Source organism: Schizosaccharomyces japonicus (genome assembly GCF_000149845.2).
Source record: "Schizosaccharomyces japonicus yFS275 unplaced genomic scaffold supercont5.2, whole genome shotgun sequence".
Taxonomy (NCBI): domain Eukaryota; kingdom Fungi; phylum Ascomycota; class Schizosaccharomycetes; order Schizosaccharomycetales; family Schizosaccharomycetaceae; genus Schizosaccharomyces; species Schizosaccharomyces japonicus.
Window position 1 is genome coordinate 2,737,457 of NW_011627861.1, and position 23,312 is coordinate 2,760,768.

Consider the following 23,312-nt stretch of genomic DNA (forward strand, 5'->3'; position numbering starts at 1 on the left):
CATTTGTGTCTATTTGAATCCAAAAAAAATAAAAATAAAAATCCAGATTAATAATTAAAGCAATTTAGGTTTCACTAGGAAACTACACACAAATTGGAGACTTTGTAACAAAAACCAGATAAATTCTTAATAAATATCTTCAAACAAAGATTTATACTAGTCATATATCCACTCAGCTAATGAACGAAAGTAATATTCGAACGCTACAAGAAAATAAAAATAAAAATAAGAAAAAAGTAATATTATAATTAACAGCGTAAGTTGGTACAACTATCAACAGAACTGTTTCTCATTATCCCAAGACTTTGGAATGGTACATTGATTAACGTTGAAGCAGTATCTATATAATTACAAGACGTTATGACTAACACAACACGGTAAGATGAGAGAAGAATACAAGGTGTAATTTTGTATAACAAAACATCACAGGGCAGGTCACGGGTCCATGGAGAAATTTTAGAAGAAGCCTGACAATCATGCCAATAGCTAGAACCGGCCTTCTGGTTTTCTTTAACACTTGAAAATGCAACAGCGCATAAAACATAAAACACTTAGTATATAGTACATCGAGCTCGTGAACATGCTCATATGTTAGTGTTTAAATCAGAATAAAAACACACAGCTTTTGATATAAGCGATTACAACACAACCGTACGGAGGCAAGGTAACATGAATTACCAGGTATCCTCCAGGAAACGATTGTTGTCACGAAGTTCCTTGACGCGCTTAGCGCCGTCAACCTTGGGAGTAGTGAGAATTTCAGCCAAAGCATTCGTGACATCCTTGGCCATGCGTTCAGCATCACCACAAATGTAGAAAACACCGCCATTGTCAATAACATCACTAATCAAATCGGCATGCTCCAACATTTTATGTTGCACGTACACCTTATGGTCCTGTTCACGGGAAAAGGCACAGAACATTTCAAAGGCATCACCCATCTGCTCCTTGTACTGTTTCCACTCGTCTGCATACAAGAAATCCTCATTGGAGCGCTGACAACCATAAAACAGAACTGTTTTAGCAACCTTGACACCATCCGAAGCCAATTTGGCACGCTCCATGACAAACGCGCGGAAAGGTGCAACACCGGTACCGGGACCAACCATAATGATTGGAACGTTGGGAGGTGCCAAATGGAAATTTGATTTCTTAATAAAGACAGGGACACCTCCAGCCCACTTAGCACGAGGTCCGTCAATTTGATATTCCAATCCGTTAGGATGATGCTTCTTTTGATGTCCGTTGTGGAGACAATGCGCAAGAAGATAGTTCGTAGCCACACCGTAGAACACATGTTCCTGTTCATTCCACTCTTTGCGTGAGACAACAGCGGTGATATGAACCGTGTCAGGGTGTACCAAGCTACTGGAAGAGATGGAATAGTAGCGTGGCTTCATGTGAGTCATGTCTTCCAAAAGCAAAGAGAAGGGAATGTTCGTAAAGGGACGGTTAGGCGAAACAAGCCGCAACACCTGGGCAAGGTTTAAGTGATAATCCAAAACAGTCTTACGGAAGCGATCTTTATCGGATCCAAGCTTCTCCAACTTGGCCTTAGTCTCAGCAGTAGGAGCATACACGGCAATAGCGGACAAGAATTGGCGAGAAACGACACCGCAAATGTCATAGTAATAGCGGAACACGGTGTCATAAGTAGTGGGACTTAATACGGGAGCCTTGTCCATCGTATTGAATGGCTGAACAACAATCACCGTATTGCGCTTAGCAGTCAGTCCCAAAACATCCAGTAGATCGTCAACGGCCTGAGAAGGATTCATTGGCCAAACGGAAACGTAGTCACCAGTCTTGTAGCTTAACCCAGAGTCTTTAATGTCGAACTCAATATGCAAGCAATTACGATTGTCAGACTTAAATAACTCCTTCGTCTTCTTGTAGCAAGAAATAAGAGGATTCACGCTTGAGACAGGAGCAGATATAGGAATGTTTTGAAGTTGTTGACGATTAAGTTCGCCGAGAAAGACGCTTGGACTATCGGATTTTACCTCGGGTTTTTCGATAATACGGTACATAGGCTTATACTCTTCCTTCTTTTCGGAAAGTTCAAATTCCCCAGCAAAATCGGCAAGGAAGTCTTCTTTCCATTCTAAATAGTCTTCCTCAAGCATTCCTTCGGCATCATCGCCCAAACCCAGTAGTCCAACACGAGTAGCTCCCAACGTAGACATGCACGCGTCGACCTTTTTGCCCATGGCGTTGTAGTATTGGTACGTGTGATTACCCAAACCGAATACAGCGTAGCGAATGCCCTCAAGAGGCTGTTCATCTGCGCCCTTTCCGTTGGAAAATTCCGTTCTGTCACTTCCAATGAAGTCCATGAAGTCAGTAGCATTGTCAGTAGGATCACCTTCACCGTAAGTAGCGACTACGAAAACGACTAAACGGTCTTCACCAAGCTGATCCAAATCGTCGAAACGATAATCCATCAAATCGAGAGCAACGGCATTGACACCGAAACTGGCCGTAATGTCTTTAGCCAGACGGTGAGCATAATCCTCAGCGGTACCGGTTTGAGAACCAAAAAAGACGCCAACCTTCACGTCATTCTCATTAGCAAATTCAACAAAGCTCTCACCGGCACCTTGAAAAGCAGCAGCTTGAGCCTTAGGCTTGTCCCAAAGCTTGCCATGGGTAAAGTAAACCGCAGTACCGGCCAGCACAGCCATTAAAATGAGGATATCCAGGATACTCATGAGTCCTTTTTATAACGCAAAGAGGCGTTGACAGCGACTTGAAGTTTAGATAATATCGATATTGCTTATACCGTGAAATCAAGAACAACAGTAGAAATACTACGAAACGACCCCCAAAAAAACAGAACAAACTCCCGAGCTCCTGCTATAAGCAATTGCTGTTTCTACGAAGAAATGAAAAAAAAAGCGCCGTCAAAAAATCAAGACGGGCGAGTTGTTTCGTCCTGTGTGCGTGTCTTGACTAACAAGTAAGTACGCGTTCGTCTAGTTTACGGGGAAAAGAATGCCTCGAATGTGATGTTACAGATCGTTCGTTACTCGCATCCGAGTATATCGAGAGGTTAGAGCTACACGACTCGCATGATAAATAGCGACTTTGTGTCTCATTATGGTGTGGTTCACATCGGAAAGAGTGGGAAATTGCCTGATTATTCAAAACATACAGAAAAAAGGTAAATACACAGCCAGATAATTCTAATTAACAGTTTGCAATAAACAGTTTTTGTATTTCAGTTACTTGGGTTGCAGTTTGTTTTCAGGCGTTTTTTCACTGCTTCACTCTTAGACTCCGCATTAAGCGAACAAAGACACCGTTCATTGGATATCAGTTTTTTCCCGTCCAGGGGCTGATGGCGACCAACGCGGTCCATCCCAAACCCCGCACCCGAGACCCCGTTCCCACCGGAGGTTTATGTGGGAAAGCACACGTGCCAGAGGATGATGCCGGATCTAAGCTTTCTTTAAGCATCTGATAAGATAAGATAAGAAACACTACACCAAAAAGCGAGGTGTTGATGGCCGTTATACAAGGAAGCTGGCGTTATTGGTACTGAATTTGCCTTTAGGGGTTTACTCGCTCCTTCGGTAACATATTTCTAAATTAACATCAACAGTATCTTTTATTTCGTATAACAAGGTGGAACACAAACGGACGATAGGGTGGGTCAAAGTCGGAGGTGGGGGAAACTGTAGTATAAGTGATGGTGAAACAGAAGGGGGCAAGAGCGGACGAGAGTGGACAGGAGGCAGTCGGCTTCATCTTCATAAATATAGGAAAAATGTCGTTGCAGTACACCGTGGTTGGACATGCACCAAACTTGTGAACAGATGGAATGCGCAACAAGTACGCCCACTGCAAATTGTGCAAGACATGTTCTGACAGTTATCGAGCCGGCTGCGAACAAGCGCAGTAAAAACGATATAAAAAAGGGGATAGCAGAGGTTATGAGAAGACGGGTGGGGAAGAGGAAGCATTATTTGAATGAGCATATACGCTCATTTACTTTGGAGGCTTGTGAATGGTATTGAGGATGGAATCCGGTTCCACTAGCGTATGCTTATGGTTCGGGGGGTGCAACACCTTGTGGTTTTCCATATGGCACCATTGAATTTGGCTGATGAAGGGATCCGCCAAGGTCTGATGAATACCATAACGTGACTTGGGATTCAGATCCAACATGTGTGAGACAACAGGCCGCGACTCACGAGGCAACAGGCGTAGCAGGCGCCAAGGTCCAAATACTTCTTTCTTCGCATGATGTTCGGTGCTGTTTGCAGAAACATGTGGAGTGGAAGGGGAGTTCTGAGGATGCTGTTGTGCTCGCACAGGCGAGCTACTTGAAGTAGAAGGAATGGCGGATCCATGTTCGATGACATGTTGCGTCTTACTCTCCTGAGCCAAGTCTTCTAAATAATGAGCATCAGCGGGTGACTTCGCACAGAAGAGGCGGAACGATGGATCTGTCATTTTGGGAATCTTCCACGGGAAACGACGAAGAGCAAAGCAACAAAAGATGATTGCACAAGACCAAATGTCAACTGCGCGGGGATCGTATGTCTTACGCACAAGCGTCTCTGGAGCGAGGTACGGATCAGAACCCACAACGCCTGAAGCTTCAACAATATCGGCCTCAAAAGGATATTTAAAGACCGCAGCGCTGCCAAAGTCAATAATTTTCACGAACCAGTGATCATCCATAACAAGATTGTCTAGCTTGAGATCACGATGAGCAAGACCCATAGAGTGCAGATATGCAACGCCCGCTAAGAGCTGTCGGAAGCAGCAGTAAACTTCCATTGAACTCATCTTTCCGCTCATAACGATAGAGAACATATCGTATGGAGCATATTCCATGACTTCGTAAAATTTTTTGCCCTCTTCAATTATGTCGAGGGTTTCAATGATGTTCGTGTGGTGAAGAGCACTACCGATACAGAACTCGGCGGTAACCTTTCTGGCATACTCACGCTCACTTTCCGATGGACGACGTGCACGGAATTCCTTGACGGCAAAAACTTTGCCATCGGCCGAACGCTTCATGATGCGTACGGAACCGCCTGCACCTGTGCCCAAAATTTTGCCAAACTTGCCATATTTACGCTGCAGCGTGTTGTGTTGGTCTTCACGCAGATTGGCATACGACTTGGACTTCGACAAATCCTTCTTCTCACTCTTCTGGTGAGACTTGAAGAAACGTTTCAGGTCGAGAGAGCTGCCGTGATGATCGTGCTTCTCATGCTTCTCATGCTTGTCGTGCTTGTCGTGTTTATCGTGTTTGTTGTGCTCCTTGGGCAACAATGACCGAAGGGAAGTGAAAGAACCATGTTTACCTTTATGGGCATGGTTTGTTTTTTTGAAAATAAACTGAGCTGGGATGTCTGACAGGCTCTGTGCTTGTGGTGTACGGCGCGTACGGCTGTAGGGATTGGCTGGATCACCGTTCAGTGACTCGGAGGAAAGATAACCAGAAGTACTGCGGGAATATGTTGGACGCCGAGTATGCTCATGGGCACCTTCCCCATCAATGCTGCTCGCAGGAGAAGACGAGGCGACGGACGACTGACTGAGGTTGCTCAGGTGGTGCGGCGGTTGAATATGAAAAGAAGCAGAAGCACGAGGAGTTTTGGGTGAACCAGTTGTCTTGTGAGGAGTAAACACGTCTTCGATATGATGCAGCTCGTCGTCGTCGTGAGAGGGAATTCGCGACGGCGGCAAGGAAATCATCTCGAAGTTCTTCGCACCAGAAGCACGGACGCGGTGTTCAATAAGCGAAGGATCGATGTGATTGTCCTCGCGAATCGGCGACTGTACCCGAGGATAAGGACCAGTGGGCTGTTCTTCATCCTCGGCGCCTGACGAACCATGCGGCGAAGTTGGTGTGCTTGCGCCCGATGTCAGACTGCCATGGGACATGTGCATTTTCTCGAACGTCTGGTTAAGAGAAGGCACGGGAGAATCTGTAGAAACATTAGTTAGTAAGACCGAACGAGCAAACAAGAACGACAAGAACAATTGAAAGTAGTTGCTCATTATGTCCAACCCCATAAGAAGACTTACTTCGGTCACTGTCGTCGTCATCGACGGTAAGTGAAAACTGTGGTTTTTTAACACTCATCATTTGTGCGGTATTTTGATCCAAGAGTACTGAAAGCAGAGAAATAGCTTGTAGAAAAGGTGACGGAACACAATGATGGCTGAGATCGATCGCGCATAGACAGGCGGACACACCAACTAAGATGCTATGTCTATAGTATTCCAGGCCTTCTATAATTAGGGAGGCAAAAACACAGCGAGTAAAATCGACTGTAGCTTTTATCCAGCAAAAAGGGTGCCAGAGAAACAATAAGAAGCGAATTAAAAAGTCGCAAGCTTCAAAACTTGGATTTAAGGGGACGAAAGAGCGAGAGAGAGAGAGAGAGAGAGAGAAAAGAAACGAGAAAATGTTACCGGAGGCAACAAGAAACAAATAACAGAAACACGACCAATTATCTAATTCTTTTTTAAACGAGAAACACGAGAAACACAGAAAGTAAACAGAGTACCTTGTCGAATAAAATTACACGAGTCGAGCTCTGCTTTTTAGCGACCCAATTTTTTTAAAACGTGGGATTAAAGTTAGACGACGGCCTAAACGAGATTTTATAGCTAAACGCTGTTAAAGATACAAAACACACAGGAATTGAGTGTTTAGTTCTTGGCAAGTGACCTGTCGCTAGTTCAGCGAGGAGAGGTTTCGTCAAGTAGATTCGTCCCTTAAGAGGGGAGTTGTGGATACAACGCTTTGTCGGGAATTGGCGTAAGCTGGAGAAAGGTGTAAGCTGACGGCGGGAGTAGCAGAAGATATATGCAAATCGAAAAGCGGCAATGGGGGGAGATGGGAACGAGAACTGCCTAGAGCTGCGCAAATAGCAGCGTGGTTTGCATCGGGGAGAACTCGCCAGGTCGAAAGTAATGATGACATCCGCTCGGAGACCGACGAATAGTCTGCTGCAAAGCGCCCACGCGAGGTCTAGGTTGGAGAAATGCCGAAACTTTAAGTGCCGAGACCGCCAAAAGTGCCGAAAACAGAGACTTCTGACGCCACTAAGTGACGTGAGCATTACGTGGAGAGGGAAGCAATGAGTCGGGCGAGGAGGTTGCATACGGCAGACGAGATAGTAAAACAAGGGAAACACCAGAAACCCAGCTTTTGTGCAGTCATTTTTTATTAGGAATCCATTTATTGGCGAAATGAAACCGGGAAATCTTTTTTTGGCGCATGGATTCTCCGTTTTCGCCAATTAAGCGCGGCTTCCCCGCTCGTCGTTCGCCGGCTCCCCTCTTCTCGGCAGCACAGTTTTTCCTTTCCTTGAGAATTAACTGCCGGAGACCCTAATGGCGTAAAAAGCTTATTTCACAAAGACCCAATGAAAATATACCGGCAATAAACGAGCGCTAACGGCAATTACTTTATCAAAACTACCGGATCTTAACCGAGGCGCTAGATATGCCGATGATCGGTAAACAAATGCGGGCCCGACAAACCCCGCTTTCAGCTTGTCTTTGTATTTCGGCAATTTACACAAGCAACAATAATGAAGTGTAACAATGCATGTGGTAAACCATAAAACATAATTCGCCGAGTTGAGATGAGGCTCTAAAGCCGAAGACAATCGACATCCCACACGGCCGCTGCGGAGATAGGTGCCGCGGCTTTGGCAATATAGGCTTCTGAGAGAGGGCCCAGTGGGGAATCACTTGAGGGTTGCAGCAAGGCCGCGGCGGCTGCCGCTCTGTCTCCGTATGTACTGGCTAGCACAGTAGGTTTATTGGCGTCTGATGGCCTCTGGTGAACGCAATTCACCGCAATACCAGTTCCCGCGGAACCATCCCAACTCTTGATGAGCTCTTCACCCCTCCATAGCCGAATTGTGCCATCAGTAGCACCAGACACAAGCATGCCGTTGTCAAGAACGTCAAACACAAGTCGTTGGTTGGTGCGACCGGGCCTTTGGATGGTGTACAAGCTTCGACATGCTCGCACATCCCAACACTCAATCACATCGCTTTGACGTGACGCTGCGAACAGCTGCAAGCCGTCTGGTGACCAACGCAAACATGAAACCCCAGTCCCATGTTCAAGAGAGATCTTCAACTGACAAGGCCGAGAAGTGTAATGATCGTAAATGCCCAAACTGTTATCAAAAGACCCAATGGCAATTACTCCCGTAGCACCACCACTCGTCATAGACATAGGCTGAAGCTGGGCACACGAAAGAATGCCTTTCATTTGAGGTTCCCAAAGTGGTATGTCACGACCACATGTAGCCAGCACTTCAATAGGTGTCCGAATTCCACCCTGTTCGAGGGAAAACGTCACAACTTGATGCTTAGTGGCTGCAACTAGATGCCTTCCATCAATTGTAATCTGGATGGAATGCGGTGCTATAAACTGCTCGTTATGGTCCTGCAAATAGAAACTCGCTGTACGAGTGCCGGACCCAGTGTCCATTAACGCTATCGGCTCGTCTCGCGCTGCGAGTGCGAGCAGGCTTAACCTCGTAGGGTGCCACTCGTATGAACGTATAGATGTCGGCAATTGCAAAGAGCCTCCATCAGCAAAAACACCGTTTTCGCGCCGTGCGGGTATACTGTTCTCAGTCCATGGTAACAATTTAATCCGACGATCTGCTTCATGGATGGCAAGCAACGTCCCATCGCCATTCCACGCCAGCGACTGAAATAGCTCTGTGCTGTCGGTGGGAATACTGCAAATGGGCTTCAACACTGAAAATCCATCCTCAACAAAACCCTCTGTGTCTGACCGCAGTGTTGCAACCGCATTCATGGTACACTTCGTTCGAGCTCCCCAAAAAAACGACAGATGAGGCGAGGTTCGTAGTAGCTCCAAAAAAAAAATGAAAGACGAAAAAAACAGGTTTTTCGTAATTGACAGTGCACCGCGCACAATTCACTTATTTTCCAGTAACATCCAAAAAAAGATGTTTTTTTTTTTAAATGCAATCTGCAGGTGAATTGGCTGTTTAATTCATCCAAAAAAGAAACACATAGACCTTTTATATCCAACATTGGAAATGTATTTTTTCTCAATCCGCAACTTATGCAGTGATACCCTTGGCAGAACTGTTTGCGTTCTTTTTTCCCTTCCTGTAAAAACGCTCATCGTCAGGATTAAAACCGCCATTACCAAATATAGCAAAATCCGGAGTCGGTGCCGCGTAGTCCATCGGCCCAAACTCCTTCTTTTCGCGAACAAGTCGGAAAAACTTGTCATAGTTGATGTGTGTATGCCAGACACCGTTAATCTTGAACTTGGTTTGAGCTAAAAGAATACTGCAACTATGAGCGTGCTCTGCAGCGATTTCATAGGTGACACCAGTCTCCGCACTCAAAACGCGAAGCTCTTCACACAGACTCTTGACAAAGGCAACCACTTCCTCGTAAAAGGGAACATTTTTCATCGTCAATGGTGATTGATCAGAATTACCACAATACGTAACACCCTTAATTTCAACAAAACATGGAAGACCGAGTCGCACAAGATTCACGTACTCTTTCACGTGCTCCATATTGAAGCCCTTGACGAGTGTCATGCGGTATACAGTACGCTGGTGTTTCTCGCGTAAAATCTCCAAGCACGTCAAGAAACGTTCCCAAAAGTCTTTAAACAATGGACGATCAACAGCTTTCAAAGTGTCCTTAGTGCTCGCATCAATTGACACATATAACTGCGTAACCTGTCCCATGCGTCGCAGAGCTTCAGGATGTTGGGCATTCGTTACAAGGAAGGAAGAAATTTCTCGTTCATGAAGCATGGAGACAAACTCGTTGATGTAAGGATAGAAGATTGGTTCTCCCACCAACGAAAGAGCACAGTGTCGAACACGAGAAGCCTCAGCCAAACGCTCGGGACGTGTGCCAGGGACACCACGCATGAGTTTCAACTTGTCGTAATGACTTTGAAGAATACCGTTGATAATCATTTCCGGAGGATCGACTTTCCAACGCCATTCAGTACCCACAGGATTTGTGCCGTGACGCCAGCAAAATGTACACTTGTTAGCACATGCCAGACTCGGTGTTGCTTCCATGCAAAGATGACTTTTAATTCCGTAGAAACTGAACTTGTAACAGGATCCACGTCCACGCAGGGCGGACTTTGTCCAGCGACAGATTTTCACACCGCTGTGTGAGCCGACAACACTATATCCCTGTTTTGTCAATGACCGATAAGTAGGCGACTGTTCTGAAACCATAAGTTTAGTTCCAATGGGCAAAGACAATTCTTGCTTGGCGCGATCTAAAAGGGATCCCATATCTTCAACATCCACAAGCGTTGTTTTACTGGAGAAAGCGTCCGTTGTAGCATTAAAACGAGTAGCAGATGATGGAACTACGGCTTTTTCCTTCGCGTACTGCAAAAACAGATCCGTCCATGCTTCCATAGCTTCATAAACCTGCGCCTTTTCCAACTTCACGTTGACAACTCCCAGTGGAGCAATCCGTTGAGCACCCAGCTTGGCAAGACGCTGGTCTGCTGCAATGGCTTGATAACAGAAGAGGTCTCCAGCATACTGCTCAAAATCACCAAAACCAAGAACCGCAAAACCGCGCAGCTTCTCCAAGGGTCGTGCGACAATGCGGAAGTCATCGATGGTTGTTTGAAGGGCAGACAAGAAGTAGTCAATGCTCGACTCAATAGCATAAGAAGGGAGCAGTACGAGGTAAACGGTGTTAGAATTACCCTTGGAAAAATATTCGTCCAAATCAATATAATCAAGATTCAAAATTTCAACCAATTCGGTTTGCAAAGAGGAACGTATGCGATCAGCAACATGTTCAGCAAACTTCTGCGTAGAGCCGCCAAGAGTAGAGTAGAAAATGTTGATTGAACACGCACTGATATCTGTCAATTTACGAGAACTTTTAGTCGAAGCTTCGCATGCAATTTTACGGTTCGAATGCTTCGTTTTCTCAGTTTTACGAAAAACTTTTGGTGCTTTCGGTGTTGAGCCTTTCAGAGAAGTTGCAGAAGCTATTTTTTCCGGTTTTGCTAATTTTTTTGCCAAAACAAAATGAACAAGAACTGGCGACAGCAACAAGGCATAGATCAGCCAACGGTTCTGCTCAAAAAAGCCCTGAACATCCATTTCGCACTCGTAAACGTATGGAAGCTCGCGACCTTTTGAGCTTGGTCGTGTTGGTAGAGGCAGAGCGGCGAATCATTAACCAAGGTCTAGGATCCAATCAAAAAAGTCCAAGAAACAAAAAACAGGCAGAAACGAGACGAGACCAATGAGCTAGAGGAGTCAATTCAGCCAGAAACGTTTCCTACTTTCCGTTCAAAACCACAAAAGTATCGTACAAAAGTATTGTCGGGTAAAAATGCCTAATGATGTCTGCTTCTGTGTTCTCAAAAACTAGTGATGTCTACCTCAGCAAGAGAATTTAAGGTAATAACATCAGGATGTGATGCAATTTCTTCGGGGACCGAAAAATGAGGAAGAATTAATGGGTCTGGAACCCAGACAACCTTCATGTTGGCAGCCAGAGCAGACTGAACTCCCATTAAAGAATCTTCAAATACGAGACATTCTTCTGGCTTAATTTCAGGTTTTCCCGAAGCCATTTGTTCTTCATTAATCATTTTCAGAGCCTCGAACCAAATATCCGGAGCAGGTTTACCGCGTCCAGGTCCCAAACGAGGATCGTCGCCCCGAATGATTTTACCCTTAAACCAAGTAAACAAATGGGGAAGATGAGCGGTCTTGAGCTGAAAGTTGTGAGTATCACTTGAAGTTGCAACAGCAGCAGGAACGTCCAGTTGTTCCAGTGATTTTAATAACTCTAACGCTCCTGGTAAAGGCTGTACGCGAGACCACATCTCTCGTTGAACAACACGTTGCTCCATCAGATACTCCGTTGGTTCCATAGGAATTCCCGACCAATCCAAAAAGAGACGAGCAGCAGAAGGTCCAGGACGCCCTTAATCGGATTAGCGAATAAGTCCAGAGCCTCACAATTTGTAGGTTTTAAGAAGATATAAAAGAAAAAGACGCCCATTAAATCATATATCGTTCGTTTAATGACATACCCATCATTTGAGCCTTAACTTTCATTGAGAACGGTCCTTTGTTATACCGTTTTAGGATAATATCTTGAAACGAACATCGTTAGGTAAAAGACTGAACAGAGAACGCATGTTTCGTACTTGTGCTTTCCGTATAGACGGCCTCACTATCGATGAGGAGACCCTAACGGGATTAGTATACAATTTCTCATACTGATACGAGTAAAACAGCAAGTCATGAGCAGTCGTTACTTATTTAACTTACGTCCATGTCAAACAAACAAGCTTTCGTCTTCATTGGAGTAATTGGTTTCGGGTACGTAAATTGAGACGCGTCGAGGCGCGAAGGAAAGAATATATACACAAAGTAAACAGCATATAACACCTATTTAAGCATACTCAAATGTAATCTACATGTTCATACATAAAATGTGTTTTGTTTCCCTTTCTACACAAAATGCTAGATGCCTTTTTTAAGTTCACGTGCACACTTTAATTCACTTGATCATTTGAAACAACATCGCCGCAGCTCCTCTACGGCCACCTGTTGGCGATGTGTTGATTTATTGGTCCCCTGGAAGAGATCTACTGCTACATCGCCGTAATCTATACAACTGAATTGTTGCCGCATGGTTGTCGTCATTTTTGAGCATTCTTGTGTATAAGACCTTTTTTTCCATCGCACATGCCAACACTACCCCCACACCCCCACTAACACCATATTTACTTCTGGCGCTGAAAACTTGACCAGAGCCAAACACCTCACCCTAACATACATCGTAGAATTTAAGATCATGTCGAACTCTTTGGAACAACTCAAGGCCTCCGGTACCACTGTCGTTGCTGACACTGGTGACTTCGAGTCTATTGCTCAATTCAAGCCTCAAGATGCTACTACTAACCCTTCTTTGATTTTGGCTGCTGCCAAGAAGCCCCAATACGCCGCTTTGGTTGACGCCGCTGTTGCCTACGCTAAGAAGCTTGGTGGTTCTGTTGAGGACCAAATTGAGAGTGCTTTCAACCGTCTTCTCGTTGAGTTCGGTACCAAAATTTTGAGCGTCGTTCCCGGCCGTGTTTCTACTGAGGTTGACGCTCGTTACTCCTTCGACACTAAGACCACCATCGAGAAGGCCCGCAAGTTGATCAAGTTGTACGAGGAGGAGGGTATCAGCCGTGAGCGTGTCTTGATTAAGGTTGCTGCCACCTATGAGGGTATCAAGGCTGCTGAGGAGCTCGAGAAGGAGGGCATCCACTGCAACTTGACTCTTCTTTTCTCTTTTGTCCAAGCTGTTGCTTGTGCTGAGGCTAAGGTCACTCTTATCTCCCCCTTCGTTGGCCGTATTCTTGACTTCTACAAGGCCAGAAACAACCGTGAGTACGCTGCTCACGAGGACCCTGGTGTTTTGAGTGTCACCCGTATCTTCAACTACTACAAGAAGTACGGTTACAACACCATTGTTATGGGTGCTTCCTTCCGTAGCGTCGAAGAGTTGAAGGAGTTGGCCGGTGTTGACTTCCTCACCATTTCTCCTGCTCTCTTGGAGAAGTTGACCAACAGCACTGAGCCTGTCCCTAAGAAGCTTGATGCTGAAAAGGCCAAGGCCCTCGACATCGAGAAGGTCTCCTACCTTAACGACGAGTCCAAGTTCCGCTTTGACTTCAACAACGACGAGATGGCCGTTGTCAAGTTGGCCACTGGTATTGCCGCTTTTGCTAAGGATGCCGAGACTCTTCGTGGTATCTTGAAGGCTAAGTTGGAGTAAAAAATCTCGCTATGAGTTTCAATGATGTGAACAGCTACGTATGTGATTTTTCTGTTACGGAATGTGATGGTTTGTTTTCTTTCCAGCATCGCGAAGCTTCGAAAGCTGTGAAAACATCTTTACTTTAATGAAAACGTTTTTTTTTGTATGAATTGCTGAGACAAAAGGTTTGCAAGCATTCTGTGAGAGTGTTAACGGGATGTTTGGTTGATGCGTGAGGGAGAGCTAACATAAGATTTCATACATAATAAAGGATAGCTAACGTGAAAATACACAGACGTGTACGAACGCTGGAACGAATTGAAGAATAACAAGAACTTGTGTAGTAGAAGGACAACAATGAATGTGAATAGAAAATTGTAGACACATACAGTCGGAAGAAAAAACATTGTGCGGAAGAAGAGAGCATAGAAGCAAGACGTGTTTAAGGACTTTGGAATTAAACATCCAGGTTGAGTTCCTGTGGATCAATGCTTAGTCGGCGTTCTTCCAAGGGCCATTCAATACGTTTCCAAGTCTGAACGAGACGTTGGGCACCGTTTAAACGCCAGATACGAGCACGTCGAATATAGCCGCCGTGTCCACCATATCCACCAAATCCTGCTCCGCCAGCGAAACAGAAATGGATGTGGTTCGCTTGATTGTATCCACAAAAGTCGTTGACGTGGTCGTGTCCTGCAACTGCCACTTGAATACCGGCCTCTTTCAGTAACTTAGCAGTACCCAAATCGCACTTCGTGGCCGAGCACGCCTCGCGATAACTGCCTTTCATATCAACCACGTCGCAAAACTCGGCCAGGGGAATGTGAAGAAATGCCATTTGGATGGGATTTCCGCCATGGTCAATCGTAGCCTGTTTTAACCAGTCCAGCTGGTCTTGTCTAATCCAGTCGTAGCCGGGACAATGCCTTCCTTGAGGAGACATGCCATGTGTATCAATCATGTACAACGAAAACTTTCCCGGGCTATCGATTACATAATTGCCTACGCCGGAAACATTGCCAAATAACGAGACGCTGCCAGGAACCTGCTGGACGTAACGCATCAGTTCCATGCGTGAAAGGTCACCTTCCTCGTCGTGATTGCCAAAAATGACAGCGAATGGCAATTCACGCTCGACCATCGGTGAGAGTGCTTTCAGCAACGCAGTTTTTGCGTCAGGAGACGTGTCTCCGTTTACGATGTCACCGGTAAGTAAAACAAGGTCAGGGTATTCTGAATCAAGAACATCGTACATAAACTCAAGTGTTGTTGCGTCGGCTTCACATCCTTCTTTACGGTCTGCAGGAAACATATCCCGGCAGACGCCGGGACCCGTAGACATGTGCAAGTCGGAAAACTGTACAATCTTTACATCTTCACGGTCCATGTCAAAACGAATGTAACGGTCTTCACTGGCTTGTAGAACTTTTGGGGCAGGAGTGGCAGGCTCAGAACACGGCCTCACAGTAAGGATGACATCGTAGCCTGTTCCAAGAAAGTCAGCCGGTACTGCTCTCCAACCGTTACGGGGTTCTCTCGCGTCTTTTCCGTGAAGTACTTCAACCTCGCAAATATCCCCCTCTGTACTATATGAAACAGATAAACCGTAGCCTTTGTAATGGTAACCGTCGGAAAGATCGCTCGTTCCGCTTTCCGGATCGACATACATGTCCTCCAGGACGATGCTTTCATCTTCAACATAGTGATCTGGGCGTTTCACAAAAATAAAAGCCTTGCGAAACCAATGTTTTCCTAAGTACAGGTCATTAGTACTTCTGATCCAACGCGTAAATTGAGACATAGGACGACACAATGGATTCCATTTCACACACTGAACAATTCGTATGTCCTCTATGGGGGTATATAGTGAGAATGCTGTTCGAGCGTTCCATCCCTGGGAAACCTGCCGTATTTGATATTTCTCAAAGGCACAGTTGAACAAATAGACCACAAAAAGGGCAATTGGAAGGATTAACAGGCGCGATTTCAGCAACCGAACTACTTTTCGTGGAAACAGCTGCATCGCTTGATTTTTTGAAGGGGAATGGCTTTCGACAAGTTATTGTGGTTTGCCGGAAGCGAAAGCTTTCTACCCCAGTTATAAAGGCCGTTGCGCTTCCCGCGCGGGGGATCTGCGATTTCAAAGTGTTGCGGGGCTTAAAAAATAAAACAGCATGAAATATAGACATGTTACATATTAAAAGGAACGGAAAATTCTAACAAACATAACTGTCGAGCTGTAAGACTCAAAAATCCTCATTTAAGCAAAGAATGTGTTATGTTGCGTTGACCCTGTTTCTATTCGTTTCCAGCTCTCCACCACAACCTCAACACCTTGGAAAGTTCGAAGCTCTTGCACACGCAGAACCAGCACTACACAACGTAAACAAACATGTCGGACTACGAGGAGGATGACGCTTACGGAGCCGAAGGCAACTATATGGAGGAAGAGGTTGAGGACGTAGAGGTGACTGAGACAGCAGCAGCAGGAACCGAGGACGCCGCAAACCGATCGAACGTTGTGGTCAGCGGAGACGTTGCAGCAGCGGCAGCTGCAGCTGCTTCTAGCAGTGGCACCTCCGCAAAAGCTATCACAGGAGCTGATAGACGGACGACTCCTTATATGACAAAATATGAGCGTGCTCGTATTCTTGGTACTCGTGCTCTTCAAATCAGGTAAGTTTATCGGAGGAGAAGGATGAGGAGAAAAAATGAAGAAGAAAAGTGGGTTTGATTCACTGATCTTTGATATTCAGCATTTTCGTCTTCCCTTCGTTTCATCACGCTCACATGTCCTTCAATACCTAACTTGTACTAGTATGAATGCTCCCGTTTTAGTTGATTTGGAAGGCGAAACAGATCCTTTACAAATTGCTATGAAAGAGCTTGCCCAAAAAAAGATTCCTCTGCTTGTTCGTCGCTACTTGCCTGACGGTAGTTATGAGGACTGGAGCGTTTCGGAACTCATTTAAGACAGGGATATTCGCGAGTTTGTACATATAGTTGTTTACGGTCCGCATATGTCGAGCTTTTACTTCCGTTTCCCTGATCGTTCAAAAATTATTAGTTTTGTGTTTCTTGGGAGGGCATGAGGAATGCACGTTGAGAATGTTTTAAGGTAACTGATCAGTGAACGGCCATTGTCAGTTACCGAATGTCGTCCTATCACAGGACGACGAATTTAAGTATCAAAAAACATAATTCACTTCGGTTTGTAGAAAGGCGTAAGTGCTTTGTGTGTAGGTGGTGCAAGTAGTATCGCTGGCGTGTTGCAATTTGTGCTCCCCAGTCATGCTAATGATGATGGCTGTGCTCCTCTTCGGGCGGAAAGACGTCCTTCCAGTGCTCGTATTGCTTGCAGCCCTCAACCAATGGAGTTACTTGACAGGCTACCAGAGTTGGGATAGCAGACAGTATGTTCTGACGAAGTTGGTCTGCCGTCTGACACGCTTCAGTAAAGTCGATGTTTGAGGGCACGTTCACAGACACATGAACGCCGTATGCGTTTCCGGTAACGGCCAAAACTGTGCAAGGAAACTTGTCGTATGCTTGAACGCATGAACGAACTTTACCCTGAACAACCTCTGAAGGAGCACAGTCCAGGAGTCGAGCAGTTGCATTCTTTGTTGACGCAAGACCAGCTTTAAACACGAATAAGCTGACTAGGCATCCAGCTGCCGGATCTAGCCAAGGAGCATGACAAATTTGAGTGCCTACGAGGGTAATTAAAGCCACCACACTAGTCATGGCATCAGCACGATGATGCCAGGCATTCGCCGCAAGCACGTTGGACTCCGTTTTCTTGGCCAATTTAGAAGCTATGATGTGTTAGCATTAGGTGAAGCAGAAACTTGGAAAAGAAAATGAAGAGGGGCGCGTGTGAAAGTAGACAAGCTGATAGCCAGTGCGCAAGGGCTCTTAGCCTTCTCTCCAAATTCTTATGTTACGTACTTTTCTGGAAAAGCCATTCCTTAACAACTACGCTGGCAAAAGCGAGCGATACAGTGAGAACGGGATGTGTCATAACGGACGCAGTGTGAGAATGTGAATGGGCATCTGTCAAAAGATGAAGGTTCTCTGTTACAACAGGATTCGTTGACAGTTGTGCATATAAATTGTTGACGGAAGAAAGTGCAATAATAGAGGCTGTTCCAAGAAGCATTCCGGAAACACCTAAGCTGCCAAGCATTTCAAACTTACCAAAACCGAGAGGAAAACGCTTTGTAGGTTTTTTTCGACAAAATCTGAGACTAAATAAAGTAACTATGTCCGACAAAGTGTCTCCTAATTGATGTGCCGCATCAGCCATCAAAACATTGGAATGGAAAAGAATTCCTCCAAGGCCTTTGCCTATTGCAAGCGCGACATTGCTATAACTGAAGGCGAGTTAGTTAATGAGTTTTCCAATGATGGAAACGAGTGCATGAATAGGTAGAACTATGTATCCTATCGCAATACGTCGTTGAAGCAGTACGCAACTTGGAACAAAGCATCTTGTCCTTTCCGTGTCTTTGTTTTTTATGTTTCACTTACAGGCCTAACCATGTCAAACGGACTTCTTCTGAACGAGGATTTTTCTTAAGCGTTTCGGCGAAAAGAATCGACTCCTCTTCTTCACCATGAGAATGATCATGATGCGCGTGGGACAAGCAATTTCTTGTAGAAAAGTCGCGTAATCCCAGAGCGAAAGGCCTCTGAGGTTTGGCGATCACAAACTCCCTAAACAAATATACCATCAGCAAATACACGAAAAAATAGCTACAGATTCAGCATTCCAGCGTACCTTAACAATAGTCTAACTGACATTAAGGAGAATGGGGAAAGGAAGAATACATTGACTAAAATGTGTCTTTCACTTTCGGGAGATATCTAATCAGATGTGATTCTAATTATCGCCGAAAATAGATAACTCTATCTTTCGCTTAACCTACTATAATTGCAATCCGCGAGTGAAGCTAAATTACTGTTTAACAAAACCAAGAAACACCGTGAATGAGACATTTTGAGTATGTTAAAAGACATGCCTTTTTTTATTAGCACTGTAAAAATAAGTACGCAATTAGTTATTCATAAAATTCATTAGAAAGGCGTGTGCAATATAGAATGCGTCATTTGCATTTCACTTTCACTTCTACGAAAGATAGAGAGAGAGAGAGAGAGAGAGAGAACGTGCTGACAAATTCGTAAGTAAAGCAAGGGAATATTGTGTGTAACCGGTGCCCGAACATAAAGGAAAAACAAAAAAGACTAGAGAACTTGAAACACGGAAAAAGAGGAACGAAGCATTTGCTAGCAATTGCAACGTGGAGGGGATATGCGTGCTTGCTGGTGATGGGTGTGGACATTGCGCATTCGGTCGAGGGAAAAAGAACGAACGGGAAAGAGGGTTATGGATCGGTCCAAAAAGGAGGGATATTGAAGGGAACAGAGATAAAGGATATACACGGACGCACGAAACAAGGTCATGAGAAAGTTTTACGCCTGCTTGTGCAGTTCCCAAATTTTTTGACAGGCGGAGGAGATACGGTAAGGGTTGGAAGGATCTTGCAACTGTTCGTACACTGATTGTGAAATCTGTTCAGTGTCAATAGTCGAACCGTAGCATAGACGAACAGAAGTTTGAGCCTGATTATACAGCAGAGAAAGACTGAAATTATTATCCACCTTAGTTGGAAACAAAAGAGTCAATTCAACCTTTGCAGAGTTTTCTGGCAACAACAGTAAAGGCACAGTAAGTTGTAAAGCCCTGTCCAACATCTGACAATTGATGTTGGGCCATAAAAAAACTAATCTGTGTACATCCAAAATAAATGGCTGTACATTAGTCCAAAACTGCTTGAGAGAACGGAGATGAGTTCGTAGTTTAGCTAACTGCCTAGGCAGCGAACAATTACGGTAGAAAACGAGAAAATAATCGAGAAGGGGTTCAGTAAGCTCACTTTCCAATCGAAGACAAGGTTTGCATTCGAGGCTAATAGAACTTAAACCAAAGCCCACTAGTACGGATAATTGCGAGAAAGGCGAATCAGACAGCAAGCGCAAAGTAAACCCATTGGTAGTTATACCAGTTATATCCCAACCCAAACGCGATTTCCATAATTCCAACTGTCTTTTGTATTCTGAAAGTTCGTCACGACTTAAGGACGAATGCGTTTCACAAAATTTTTCGGTATTGGAAATAGTAACGCGTAATTGAGAAGACTTTTCCGTGATCGCCTCTGCTGCCGCCTTTAGCTTTTTTAGTGATTTCTCTTGCTCCAACAAGGTGGTACGTTTAAGCTCAATTTTTCGTACAAGTTCAGCGAGTTTGTTTTCCGCCGCAACAGCTGCTTCGTTATCATACTGTGACGCGAGTTCTTTTTGACGTTTAAGCTGAGAGACGGAGTTCAGCAATTTGGAATGACGTTCACTCACTTCAAAAACATATGGATGAACAATTGACTTAGCGTGAAGGAGACTTGCTTCGCTTTTCTGTAACAAAGTCATATTGGAACGAAGTTCACGTTCAATTCCTTGTAGTAGACTCATTCTCCATTCATACCATACACTTTTTGCACGCAAACGCGAGTACGACTTTAAAAGACGAAACTGTGACTCCATTGTTTGCTTAACAGATGCATTAGACTGCCGATACTCAAACATGAGTAAGGGGTTTTGTGCATTCGTCTCATTAGAAAGCTTATTGACAACGTTTTGACCTTCAACAATGTAGTTGTTAAGTTCTTGGCATCCAAATTTATAGAGTTCCGAACACGGAAATTGAACAAGAAACTGTTTCAGCCTGTCAGCCAAAGACAACGGCGCAGGTGGTTCTTCTTTCAGAGTGGGTGACGCAGGAGGTTTCAAATGAACAAGGTCATCCAGAAATGAAATCCCCGTCATCTGTAAAAACTCCTCCAAAGAGAGAGGTGCCAGTTCAGGTTTGTCCAGTCCCGATCCTTGTTTTGATGGCTCTGGCGATGATTGTTGATTTTGCCGAAGAACTAATGACTGATTAGTAGAAACAGATTCGTTTTTTTGAGCATTGTTGAAAGAAACTTCAGTCGGAGCACTTTGAAAATCTATAATTGAGTGCTGTATATCATCGCTGTGTGTATCAACGTCATCCAGATGCTCATCATTAAGTTTCAAGGGTTGCTCCTTTGTAGGAGTCTGTATGCCAACCGGTAGAGACGAATTATTTTGCGATGAAGAATCGTTATCCTGTTGCAACAGTGGGGTTAACGCGTTCGCGACTTCCTCCAAGTTCAAAGTCGCAGTCTTGTTCTTTCCAAATGAAGGAGAATCGAGGACCGAAGCGTGAAGTTTTGTTGAGGGATCGGAGTAAGCTACATCTGCATAAACTACAGATGACGAATTCTCTTTAGTACCTTGACTTACAACATGTTCCCCCGGTGACTTCTTCCCTGGAAATAAGGAAACAATGGCAGAATCTTGCAAGGAGGATAATGACTTTCTTGCATTTCGAACATTTGAAAGTCGTTTATTCCTAGAAATGCTAAGTTCATCAAGGCTGAGACTATGTCGTTTATGACGCAGATTAGCGTTACCGTGAGCTTGAGAATCATTGCTTGCACAATGAGCCGAGTGAGAATTAACTCGAGTATCAGACTCTTTATTATCAATGCTTTTAGCAGATTGGCTCTCTTTTTTTGAAAACTGAAAGGGAATTGGAGATAACTGATTGAAGGACTCATTTATAAAAGAAGAATTACTTTCTATCCGTTCATCCAACATCATATGATCATCCAAGGTAGCTTGAGTATCAACTTGTTGAAATGGTTTCGTTATATCCATATCTTTGTCCTCGTGTAAAACATCTACGCTGGCTGGCAAATTACGTTGCTCAGGCGAACTTTCCTGCAATTGCTGTAAAGCGGTCCGTTCCAGTTGAACATCTATCAACGGTGTGTTTTGCAACGTCAATGTATTGCTTGTTAGGTCCATCGTCACTTCATTGGTATCAGAAGGCATTATTACACTACCACTTAAGGCAGAAGAGGCAAAAGTTAAATTGTCAGAAGGAACTGACTCAGAAGCAATATCCTTTTGCAAAGGAGAGCCGCTAAGTGTGGTTATGTTCATTGGCCTAGTAAGATCCATTTCATCGTCAGAGAACATATTTTTTGGGGGGAAAGGTTGTGTAATATCCATAGGTTCCTCGTTTAAAGGAGGGCTTGAGACATTAAACTCCTTGCCTGACTTCCATAAACCTTCATTAACACGAGAATTAGCTGAAATATTGAATGGAGGCGACTTCAATGCAAGTCGTCCAACTTTGGAAGGAGTAGCAGGAAAATTATTGAAAGCAACCGTTGTGTCCATTTCCTCGACTGAATCATCTGAAGGTGTGTCATGATGAATGGAGGAAAATGTAGATGCCGCGTTGAATGCTCTGGTTGTTTGCATATCCTCCTCATCGGAATGGGTATCAATATCACTTTTGGCAAGCTTTTGATTAGAATCAAGATTGTTAAATGGTATAGAGAGGGAATTCGCCGGAAGTGTAAGGTTCATAGCTGATTCTTCTTCGTTGTCTTCTTGACTTGCTGGTGGATTCGAAGCTGCATTCTCCGAAAAATTCAGAGTAAGGTCCATATTTACAATTGATATGTTCTGTTCAGAAGCACTTAAAATTGATTCTGAAAGCGAGTTTTGATTGACAATAGGAATTGGTGATAAAGACCCTTGAGAAATGTCCATGTCAGATTCTCCACTTTCTTCCGCATCCAACGGCTGTTCTAAAGCGGCTGGATTTTTGTTATTTTGACCGGAATTCTGTGTGACACTTTTTGAATTGAAATTGTTAACGCTAGGTACAGCAGAGTCAGGTTCAGACTTGGATTCAGATACATCAGCAGTTATTGCATTCTTATTTAAAGATAATTCGTCCTCTCCGTCATTTGCTTTTTCATAAAGCCGGACTCGCGCATGACTTGCGAAAGACACACGTCGATTTAAACTTTTCCGCGACGACCGACGTTGTTCTTCTTGCGAGGCGGCTAAAACAGAGCTTGGTATACCTATAACTGTGTGATTGTTTGCCGTAGAGAGAATCCCAGCGTCATTTTGCTCCGTGTAGTTGAGTTCCTGAGAGAATGATGTATATGACTTTAAAATTCCTTTTCCCGGGATCGAATTGCGTTTAGAAGAGCGCGGATAACCTTCACCCAATGAATGAGGTCTTTTCCATCGTTTTTTATGCCCAGCAGAATTGAAAGCCGCCAAATCCACTTCTTTTGTCGGCGACCTCGACATGATGGGTCTGGTCATAGACGCACATTAGGGTAAGGGTGAGACCAATATACGAGCTCTTGGTGTTTGTGGTGTTTACGTTCTGCCTGACTAGCGACTGGCAGTAAGTACCACACCAAAGGAAGGAGGAATAAAGATCTCTGTGTAGTCGATAAACAGCAGGTATTAAGAGCACAAGATGTTTAAGAACGGCACGGAATCACGCAGTTCTGTTGCCAAATTTTTATGTTATTTCATATCGAGTAATTGCC

General features: G+C 44.5%; 11 protein-coding genes across 11 annotated transcripts; 3 read left to right on the forward strand and 8 right to left on the reverse strand.

Annotated features, from left to right (window-relative positions):
* Nucleotides 1-182: 182 nt before the first annotated feature.
* Nucleotides 183-3,071, reverse strand: SJAG_04270 (NADPH-cytochrome p450 reductase). The gene has a single exon (XM_002175351.2). The coding sequence runs from the start codon at nucleotides 2,709-2,711 to the stop codon at nucleotides 675-677; it is 2,037 nt and encodes a 678-aa protein (XP_002175387.1). The 5' UTR covers nucleotides 2,712-3,071; the 3' UTR covers nucleotides 183-674.
* On the forward strand, nucleotides 2,886-3,463 carry SJAG_04269 (hypothetical protein; the record flags this gene model as incomplete). The annotated part of the gene is made up of 2 exons (XM_002175350.1): nucleotides 2,886-2,959; nucleotides 3,277-3,463. The coding sequence occupies 2 exons, from the start codon at nucleotides 2,886-2,888 to the stop codon at nucleotides 3,461-3,463; spliced, it is 261 nt and encodes an 86-aa protein (XP_002175386.1).
* An 88-nt stretch (nucleotides 3,464-3,551) lies between these two features.
* SJAG_04268 (HAL protein kinase Oca2) lies at nucleotides 3,552-6,866 on the reverse strand. Its single transcript, XM_002175349.2, has 2 exons — nucleotides 6,049-6,866; nucleotides 3,552-5,948 (listed from the first exon to the last, which is right to left on the reverse strand). The coding sequence occupies exons 1-2, from the start codon at nucleotides 6,107-6,109 to the stop codon at nucleotides 3,991-3,993; spliced, it is 2,019 nt and encodes a 672-aa protein (XP_002175385.2). The 5' UTR covers nucleotides 6,110-6,866; the 3' UTR covers nucleotides 3,552-3,990.
* Nucleotides 6,867-7,627: 761 nt separating this feature from the next.
* Nucleotides 7,628-8,818, reverse strand: SJAG_04266 (heterotrimeric G protein beta subunit Gnr1; the record flags this gene model as incomplete). Its single annotated transcript, XM_002175348.1, has 1 exon — nucleotides 7,628-8,818. The coding sequence occupies one exon, from the start codon at nucleotides 8,816-8,818 to the stop codon at nucleotides 7,628-7,630; it is 1,191 nt and encodes a 396-aa protein (XP_002175384.1).
* Nucleotides 8,819-9,089: 271 nt separating this feature from the next.
* On the reverse strand, nucleotides 9,090-11,141 carry SJAG_04265 (wybutosine biosynthesis protein Tyw1; the record flags this gene model as incomplete). Its single annotated transcript, XM_002175347.1, has 1 exon — nucleotides 9,090-11,141. One exon carries the CDS (start codon nucleotides 11,139-11,141, stop codon nucleotides 9,090-9,092), a length of 2,052 nt encoding a protein of 683 aa, XP_002175383.1.
* Nucleotides 11,142-11,156: 15 nt separating this feature from the next.
* On the reverse strand, nucleotides 11,157-12,442 carry SJAG_04264 (haloacid dehalogenase-like hydrolase). The gene is made up of 4 exons (XM_002175346.2): nucleotides 12,327-12,442; nucleotides 12,203-12,245; nucleotides 12,086-12,148; nucleotides 11,157-11,976 (listed from the first exon to the last, which is right to left on the reverse strand). Exons 1-4 carry the CDS (start codon nucleotides 12,357-12,359, stop codon nucleotides 11,405-11,407), a joined length of 711 nt encoding a protein of 236 aa, XP_002175382.1. The 5' UTR covers nucleotides 12,360-12,442; the 3' UTR covers nucleotides 11,157-11,404.
* Nucleotides 12,443-12,720: 278 nt separating this feature from the next.
* SJAG_04263 (transaldolase) lies at nucleotides 12,721-13,955 on the forward strand. Its single transcript, XM_002175345.2, has one exon. The coding sequence runs from the start codon at nucleotides 12,856-12,858 to the stop codon at nucleotides 13,822-13,824; it is 969 nt and encodes a 322-aa protein (XP_002175381.1). The 5' UTR covers nucleotides 12,721-12,855; the 3' UTR covers nucleotides 13,825-13,955.
* SJAG_04262 (phosphoprotein phosphatase) lies at nucleotides 13,948-15,912 on the reverse strand. Its single transcript, XM_002175344.2, has one exon. The coding sequence runs from the start codon at nucleotides 15,827-15,829 to the stop codon at nucleotides 14,264-14,266; it is 1,566 nt and encodes a 521-aa protein (XP_002175380.1). The 5' UTR covers nucleotides 15,830-15,912; the 3' UTR covers nucleotides 13,948-14,263.
* SJAG_04260 (iron ion transporter) lies at nucleotides 15,848-18,652 on the reverse strand. Its single transcript, XM_002175342.2, has 4 exons — nucleotides 18,590-18,652; nucleotides 18,340-18,525; nucleotides 17,758-18,182; nucleotides 15,848-17,624 (listed from the first exon to the last, which is right to left on the reverse strand). The coding sequence occupies exons 1-4, from the start codon at nucleotides 18,610-18,612 to the stop codon at nucleotides 17,101-17,103; spliced, it is 1,158 nt and encodes a 385-aa protein (XP_002175378.1). The 5' UTR covers nucleotides 18,613-18,652; the 3' UTR covers nucleotides 15,848-17,100.
* On the forward strand, nucleotides 16,123-16,975 carry SJAG_04261 (DNA-directed RNA polymerase I). Its single transcript, XM_002175343.2, has 2 exons — nucleotides 16,123-16,482; nucleotides 16,625-16,975. Exons 1-2 carry the CDS (start codon nucleotides 16,199-16,201, stop codon nucleotides 16,776-16,778), a joined length of 438 nt encoding a protein of 145 aa, XP_002175379.1. The 5' UTR covers nucleotides 16,123-16,198; the 3' UTR covers nucleotides 16,779-16,975.
* A 629-nt stretch (nucleotides 18,653-19,281) lies between the features above and the next one.
* SJAG_04259 (kinetochore protein Spc7) lies at nucleotides 19,282-23,064 on the reverse strand (the record flags this gene model as incomplete). The annotated part of the gene is made up of 1 exon (XM_002175341.1): nucleotides 19,282-23,064. The coding sequence occupies one exon, from the start codon at nucleotides 23,062-23,064 to the stop codon at nucleotides 19,282-19,284; it is 3,783 nt and encodes a 1,260-aa protein (XP_002175377.1).
* Nucleotides 23,065-23,312: the final 248 nt, after the last annotated feature.

What these genes read in the sequence shown, in the direction of transcription:
- SJAG_04270 (XM_002175351.2), bottom strand. Translation starts at nt 2,711, where the DNA reads ATGAGTATCCTGGATATCCTCATTTTAATGGCTGTGCTGGCCGGTACT.
- SJAG_04263 (XM_002175345.2), top strand. Translation starts at nt 12,856, where the DNA reads ATGTCGAACTCTTTGGAACAACTCAAGGCCTCCGGTACCACTGTCGTT.
- SJAG_04264 (XM_002175346.2), bottom strand. Translation starts at nt 12,359, where the DNA reads ATGAAGACGAAAGCTTGTTTGTTTGACATGGAC. An exon ending in CGTCTATACGGAAAGCACAA is followed by an intron (nt 12,149 to 12,202) that starts GTACGAAACATG and finishes GTTCGTTTCAAG; the next exon opens with ATATTATCCTAAAACGGTAT. An exon ending in AGTTAAGGCTCAAATGATGG is followed by an intron (nt 11,977 to 12,085) that starts GTATGTCATTAA and finishes AATCCGATTAAG; the next exon opens with GGCGTCCTGGACCTTCTGCT.
- SJAG_04261 (XM_002175343.2), top strand. Translation starts at nt 16,199, where the DNA reads ATGTCGGACTACGAGGAGGATGACGCTTACGGAGCCGAAGGCAACTAT. An exon ending in ACTCGTGCTCTTCAAATCAG is followed by an intron (nt 16,483 to 16,624) that starts GTAAGTTTATCG and finishes AACTTGTACTAG; the next exon opens with TATGAATGCTCCCGTTTTAG.
- SJAG_04260 (XM_002175342.2), bottom strand. Translation starts at nt 18,612, where the DNA reads ATGTCAGTTAGACTATTGTTAAG. An exon ending in TCAGTTAGACTATTGTTAAG is followed by an intron (nt 18,526 to 18,589) that starts GTACGCTGGAAT and finishes ATATTTGTTTAG; the next exon opens with GGAGTTTGTGATCGCCAAAC. An exon ending in CGTTTGACATGGTTAGGCCT is followed by an intron (nt 18,183 to 18,339) that starts GTAAGTGAAACA and finishes ACTCGCCTTCAG; the next exon opens with TTATAGCAATGTCGCGCTTG.
- SJAG_04268 (XM_002175349.2), bottom strand. Translation starts at nt 6,109, where the DNA reads ATGATGAGTGTTAAAAAACCACAGTTTTCACTTACCGTCGATGACGAC. An exon ending in TGACGACGACAGTGACCGAA is followed by an intron (nt 5,949 to 6,048) that starts GTAAGTCTTCTT and finishes ATGTTTCTACAG; the next exon opens with ATTCTCCCGTGCCTTCTCTT.
- SJAG_04262 (XM_002175344.2), bottom strand. Translation starts at nt 15,829, where the DNA reads ATGCAGCTGTTTCCACGAAAAGTAGTTCGGTTGCTGAAATCGCGCCTG.